Below are 7,779 nucleotides of genomic sequence, written 5' to 3'. Positions count from 1 at the left end.
AAAAAACATTACCAAAGTGAATGTTCATTATAAGTTCATAACGATAAATTAATTTGATAAAAGAAATCCTATAAAAAATAATTAAGCGTTAATCGCGCGTCAGTAAAGATAATTATGTAATTACTAAAATAAATCGTAACTTGCAGTAAAAAATAATAATATTTGGTGTTTTTCATAAAAATTCACAAATTTTTCAATTTATGTCAGGCTTTACATATGCCATCTTGTAACGAAATTTTAAACTAAAGACGTTCCAAAATTATTTATTTACTTATTAATACATTATAGTGTAAATTTTATGTGTTTGAATTTAAAAAAACTAAAATATTTATACACTTATATTTAAAGACTCTCTTTTCATTAAACAAAAAACTATGCTATGTAAAAAGTTAATATTTATTTAAAAAAAATAAAAGAAATGTTACTTCTCGTTTGGTTCATAAAAATATTAACATTTAGAATTGTGTATTTTCACAAATTATGAATTATGTTGAATTACTTCAATTTTTTAATTAAAAAATGAAAATAAAAACGGAATTGACGTATTATATACATTGATGCCATCTGGAGATCAAAATAGTACCTATCTTTTACATATACAAATCATGTATTTTATATATCATAAAGAAAAAAAATTTAACTTATTAATATATTGCAAAATAATAATTAGGATGTACTATCTATATTTCTTATTCTGATAACTTATTATTATTTTCATAATAATATAATTCATTTGTTATTTTAATATATTTAAATTTAAATTATCATAAATATCTAAATAATAAGAAATAAATTTATTTACTGAAATAATGCTTTTAAATAATGGAAAGCATTTAATGTATTAAATTATTTTAATTTCTTAGATAGCTTCTACGTCATAGGAATGTCACAGTAAATAGAATGGCCTCACCTTATCTGTTGCAGGTGTGTCTGCGGTCACGTGACCTGTGACGTGTCTCAGAGACACGTGTTTTTGTTTACAATATTATATTTTGTAAATTAATTAACAAAATTGAATAAAAATGTATAAAATTACAAGAAGCGATGTATAACAAATATATAAGAGCATAAATTAGTACAAAAACTAAAAAAATAATAATAAAATTTACAAAAGTGTCTTCTATACATTGCATATACGATTAAAAAAAAAATTGAATCAGAAATCATGAAAACTATAACGGAAATATGTAATGAACTAAATAAATTTGTGATATCACAAAAACTAGCAAAAAAATTAAAGAAACAGAGAGAAAAACGATTATTTACTTCAGTACTATCATGACCTTGAATAGTCAAAATGACAAATTTATTTAAAAATAAAATCCAAAAAAAATATTACTATGTAAAATAAAATCAGAAGAATATAATCGCCAAAACTGCATACGTCTAAGATGCATAGTTCAAATAAAAATTGTTGTTATTGCCTTCGTTGTCAGCCCGGCAGAAAAATCAGCCGGTTGAGTGTACGAACTTGAGAATGACCCGGCAGAAAATTCTGCCGGGTCAGGATAAGAGGGGCTATAACGAGATTCACCTTATAACGCGGGTGTTGTTGCCCGCCCGACATGGCGTTATATCGGTAGTCCACTGTACTAAAAACAAATCATCCGAATTTGGAAACCGAATTAAAAGTAATTATGACACAACGTAATGAACTTTGGAACTATGTAGAACATTTAAACGGCTTATTCAATTACGTATTAACAATTTCCTACGGTGCTCTAATAACAAAAACTAGTCTGCTTTATTATACACACATCCCTCGATTTACACGGTAGATAGGTTCCTGAGAAAAACCTGTACATCGAAATTGTAACTTTTTGAATGTAAAACCGTTTACTTCGAGAAGTTCGTAAAAAAAAAAAAAAAACGGATAATTTCGTTGTTTATTCAATGCGGGCCGGGATGTTGCCGCCTCGAGCGCCACCGTATTTTTTGTGAGAAGAAAAAAAATGATAATTAAAAAACGTTTGGAGACGAGAGTTTTTTGTAACGGCCAAGTAACGGCCAAGGGCGTCAGCCATATTGTTTTTTTTTCTTGTTCTTGTGTAACGACCCGCAAACCGCATTAAACTTTTATCAAACCGCAAGTGTTTTCTTTCATATTTATACAGTCCATTAAAGATCGACAAACATCTGGTCCGTCGAGGCGGATGAGAAGAAAAGAGACAATTTCGCAAGCAAATAAGATTGAGTTCAAACTTCATTAAGTCGCCTATCCAAGGTAGGAAGAATTTATTTGTCCGTTACACGTGGTAGAGAGTTTAAAATGGATCAGCTCGAGAAATTAAGGAAAAAACGCGCTTCGATAAGAGCTAGTGTGACGAGATTAATTAGTAAAGTCGATAGTCTAGTTGAAAGCGACGATAGAGAGACAGAAACCTTTCTAGAAATATTGGATCAGTTTAGTCGAAAGGAAGAGTCGTTGAGAACGTTAAACGGGGAGATTGAGGGCCTCATTACTAGCCCAACTGACTATGACACTGAGATAGTCAATAGTGAAGAATATGAGGACAAAATTATAAGTTGTAAATTTAAGATCCAGTCTCGTATTAAACGATTAGAAGCAGATTCGTCCGTCGTTATGGTGAGTCAGGCCCCCGTAGGTCGAAATAACTCCGCTAATATTAAATTACCAGAGATTCCTCTACCGAAATTCTCTGGAAGATATGAAGAATGGAGTAACTTTAAAATGCAATTTGATAATATCATTTCGTCAAGCGAGCAACTATCGGCTGAACAGAAACTACATTATTTGAAAGCTGCTCTCATAGGGGAAGCTAAGAGTTTAGAAACGTTAAATGATTCATTTGCTTCATTGTTTCAAGCGTTACAAGAGAGGTACGAAAACAAGAAATTAATAGTAGAAACCCATGTTAATGCGATTCTGGACTCTGTAAAACTAGCTTATGAGTCAGCAAAGGGTTTGAGGAACTTAATTGATCTTGTGAATCGGAATATGCGAGCTCTAAAGGTCCTGGGATATGAAAGGAATGAGCTCTCCGATATCTTAATTCTAAACATTGTACTTCAGAAACTGGATAAGGAGACACTAAAACAGTACGAGTTCAGTATTAGTTCGAATGACGTTCCTAAGCTAGATAATTTGATTTCATTTTTGGAAAAGCGTTCTCAGATTTTAGAAAATATTAATAAGGCCACGTTCGTGAAGCCAAGGTGTAATCAAGATAGAGTTAAACCGAGAAACTTATTTGTGAAATGTAACAATTCTATGTCTCGTTGCATTTTATGTAAGCAGAATCATCCTGTTTACAATTGTGATTCTTTTCTACAGTTGGAAGTCTCCCAAAGAAACGATGTTGTGGCCAAAAACAACCTCTGCTTCAATTGCTTAAGTGATCGGCATAAGTTATCACATTGTAACTCCAAAAGCTGCTGTAAGATATGCCGAAAGCGACATAATACATTACTGCACCAAGAGAAACAAGCTATAATTGGTTCAAATGCACCAGTGATCGACAGCAAACCGATTTCAACCAAGCAGGATCTTAATCCCGACGCAATAGAGTTTCGTGAGAGTATACCTCACTCACTATCATGTATTGACAAGGGAAATAAGACAGTAATTCTCTCGACAGCCATGGTTTGGGTTTTAAATCATACTACCGGAGCCAGCATTCAAGCGCGCGCAGTATTGGACTCGGGCAGTATGTCAAATATCGTAACTAGAGATTTCGCAAGTCGTCTGGGCACACCGCAAGAAAGAATCGACCTCACAGTCTCTAGTATAAGCGGAAATAAAACCTCGGTCAAGTTTAAGCTGCCTGCTACAATAATAAACGGTAATGGATCCTTTTCTAAGACGCTAGAGTTCTTAGTGGTGCCAAGGATCACGGATTTACTTCCGGTTTCCTCTCTACACGTCAGCAAAACAGAAATACCCCGTCAGTTAGCTGATCCAAGATTTGCTACACCAGGCAAGATTGACATGCTTATTGGAGCTGAAGCATTTTTTGAAATAGTCAAGAACGATCAAATTCGTCTATCGTGCAACAATAACCTAACATTTCGCAACACAGTTTTTGGATACATCGCTACTGGGTCCACAGACTCTAATGATCAAGATAAATATTGTGGACTAATATCAGAGTCTGAATCAATCGATAAATGTTTACAAAGGTTCTGGCAAATAGAAACTCTTACAGAGGCTCCAAGTTTGATGAGTAAAGAAGAAGAGTATTGCGAAGATCATTATCAAAGAACTCACAGACGTAATGAAGATGGGAGATACATTGTGCAGATGGCAACCAAGGAAATACAAAACTTGGGAGAGTCAAGGAAGTTAGCATTGAAGAGATTGAATCAATTGTGGAAGAGACTATCAAGGGACAAACAATTAAAGGAGTTATATCAGAACTTCATGAAGGAGTATTTGGACTTGGGCCACATGGAAAGGGTGCAGGAACCTCCCGCTGATCAGACAGCATACAATATATGTTACTACCTTCCGCATCACGGTGTGTTTAGACCAGACAAAACCACTACAAGGTTAAGGGTAGTCTTCAACGCATCTGCTCCCACAACTTCTGGGCTGAGTCTAAATGATCATCTCTTGAAAGGTGAAGTAAAGGAAGATGTTTTCGAGATCATGACAAGATTTCGAAAATACAAGTACGCTTTTACAGCAGATATCCAGAAAATGTTTCGTCAAATTCTAATTGAGCCCTCGCAACGAGATCTCTTAAGAATTGTTTGGAAGAACGAGGAAGAAGAGATGCCAGTCACCTACAGACTGAAAACTGTGACTTATGGAACCGCCAGTGCTCCCTTTCTGGCAGTGAGAACCCTTAAGCAGTTGGCTTACGATGAAGCAGCAAGATATCCTCTGGCCTCTAAAACCATATTACGAGATGTCTACATGGATGACATTGTGTCAGGTGAGCAAGATTTCGATGCTGCCCTCGAACTACAATCTCAGTTGTGCAACATGTTGAGCACATGTGGAATGACACTACACAAATGGAACTCTAATTCAATGAAATTGATGAACAGTAGTTCACCAGAAAATAAGGAACATTGCTTTTCCTCAAGTGCGGAACCAACAGTAAAAACCTTAGGCATTATTTGGAAGCCGGTTGAAGATCAGTTCATATTCAGGGTATCGATTCCAGAAAAATTGCTTTATACAAAACGAGAAGTATTGAGTGTCATCGCCAGACTTTATGACCCCTTGGGTCTTCTGGGACCAGTTATAACTCGAGCAAAGATCTTTCTACAAAAGCTGTGGCTCAGTAAGCTCGACTGGGAGGATACTCTACCAGAAAACCTTAACTATGATTGGGTGAACTTTGTGTCGTCCTTGAAAGCCCTGGACGATCTTAAGATCACTAGATATATTTTAACAGATCCACTTCAAAGGGCTGTCTTGCTAGGATATGCAGATGCCTCGGAGTCAGCTCATGGAGCAGTAGTTTACATGCATTGCATAAAGGAAGATGGAACTGGCAAGACACGACTTATTGCTAGTAAATCTCGTGTCGCTCCTCTTAAGGTTATGACAATCCCTCGATTAGAGCTATCAGCTTGTCTAGTACTGTCTCAACTTGTCAAAAAAGTACGCTCATGTCTGCAAATGGATATAGCTGAAGTGATCCTACACACAGATTCAACTATTGCCATCGCTTGGATCAACACTCCCGCATATCGCCTGAAGACCTTTATTGCGAATCGTGTGGAAAAGATCCAATCTATTACTGAAGGCTGCCACTGGAAACATATAACTTCCCACTCCAATCCTGCAGATGTAGTTTCTCGGGGTTTAAATCCGCAAGATCTACTATCCATGGAATTATGGTGGAGTGGAGTGCAGTCTCAAGTAGCACCAACCGTTCAACGTCAGGATGAATATGCCATCGACACTTCCTCCGATGAAAAATATCTATCTGAGCTTAAAAAACAATCGCATGTTAATTTGGTGTCAGTGTCAAGCTCTGACCTTGACAATACCCTGTTTGAACTTAGTAATAATTACATCAAATTAATTCGCATACTTAGTTATATTTTCCGGTTTCTACATAACATAAAACACGTAACTCGTCGATTTGGCCCTTTATCAAGGAAAGAACTCCAAGAGTCCAAAATTTATTTGATCGGCAAAGTACAAGGAATGGCCTTTGCTGAGGAAATAAAAACATTGCAAATGGGAAGGAATCTAACGAAGGGTCAATTAAGCAGATTACATCCCTTTCTAGATAAACAGGGTCTAATGAGAGTCGGCGGTAGATTGAGCAATTCAAATTTATCATTTGATAAAAAGTTTCCAATTCTGCTACCTAAAAATCACAAGTTAACCCACTTGATTATGAGATATTATCATCTGAAAAATTTGCATGTTGGTGCACAGACTTTACTTTACCTCGTCAGACAAGAATTCTGGCCTTTAAGTGGAAGAAACCTGGCCAGAAGGGTGGTACATGAGTGCCTCGTTTGCTTTAGAAATAAACCCAAAGTCATGGAACAAATCCTAGGAAATCTTCCTTCGGAGCGAATGACTCCAAGTCCCCCCTTTAAACATGTAGGGATTGATTTTTGTGGTCCCTTTCTTATTAAATATAAGGGACAAAGAAAGGGCACCTATCAGAAGTGCTACGTCGCAATCTTCGTTTGCCTTGTGACTAGGGCAATTCACCTTGAAGTAGTTACCGACCTAACAACCGAGGCAATGATAGCAACCTTGAAAAGATTTTTTAGCAGAAGGGGTAAAAGTGCGTCAATTTGGACAGATAATGCCACAAATTTTGTGGGTGCCAGTGCGGAGTTGAAACGCCTACATAACTACGTAAAAACACCTCCTGACAGTTTAGCTGATTATCTCGCCAGCGAGGAGGTCACTTGGAAGTTCATACCGCCCAGATCACCAAATTTCGGTGGCCTTTGGGAAGCAGGAGTGAAGTCCTTTAAACATCACCTAAAAAGAACCGTAGGTAACTCGCATCTAACTATAGAGCAGTTTATAACTATCACCACGCAGATAGAAGGAATTTTGAATAGCCGACCGCTCACTCCTATGTCCTCTGATCCAAGCGACTTCCAAGTTCTAACTCCAGGACACTTTCTTATCGGAAGACCTCTGACTAGACTACCGGAGTCAGATCTCACCAGTAAACCAGATAACTATTTGTCTCAATGGCAAATGTTAACTAAATTTGTTCAAGTTATATGGCGTAAATGGAAATTGGACTACCTAAACAACCTACAGGCCCGACATAAGTGGCAATTTGAGAAGGACAATATAACACCAGACTCAATGGTCGTCTTAAAAGATGAAAACCTCCCACCCGGAAGTTGGTCGCTGGGCCGTGTACAGGAAGTTATCAAAGGACCCGACGGGAAGGTGAGAGTTGTTCTGGTGAAAACCCCTCAAGGTGTTTTTAAGAGAAGCATAACAAAATTGTGCCTGTTACCATCCATCTAGAAAGAAAATGTGATTCTCCTTGGTGACCTACACGCGTCATTTCTGTTGTAATTGTTAAATTTAAATTTAATGTTTAACATTGTTTATTGAAGTATTACTTCAACGCGGGCCGGGATGTTGCCGCCTCGAGCGCCACCGTATTTTTTTGTGAGAAGAAAAATGATAATTTAAAAAAACGTTTGGAGACGAGAGTTTTTTGTAACGGCCAAGTAACGGCCAAGGGCGTCAGCCATATTGTTTTTTTTTCTTGTTCTTGTGTAACGACCCGCAAACCGCATTAAACTTTTATCAAACCGCAAGTGTTTTCTTTCATATTTATACAGTCCATTAAAGATCGACAAACA

General features: G+C 36.8%; 1 protein-coding gene across 1 annotated transcript; it reads left to right on the top strand.

Annotated features, from left to right (window-relative positions):
• Positions 1-2,269: 2,269 nt before the first annotated feature.
• On the top strand, positions 2,270-7,435 carry LOC136969239 (uncharacterized). The gene has a single exon (XM_067263328.1). It carries the CDS (start codon positions 2,270-2,272, stop codon positions 7,433-7,435), a length of 5,166 nt encoding a protein of 1,721 aa, XP_067119429.1.
• The last annotated feature ends 344 nt before the right edge of the window (positions 7,436-7,779 follow it).

Source organism: Centruroides vittatus, unplaced genomic scaffold (assembly GCF_030686945.1).
Source record: "Centruroides vittatus isolate TY-2023 unplaced genomic scaffold, ASM3068694v2 contig_1769, whole genome shotgun sequence".
NCBI classification, from domain to species: Eukaryota; Metazoa; Arthropoda; class Arachnida; order Scorpiones; family Buthidae; genus Centruroides; species Centruroides vittatus.
The sequence above is the reverse complement of the archived record's forward strand: the minus strand, read 5'-3'. Positions and strand labels throughout refer to the sequence as shown.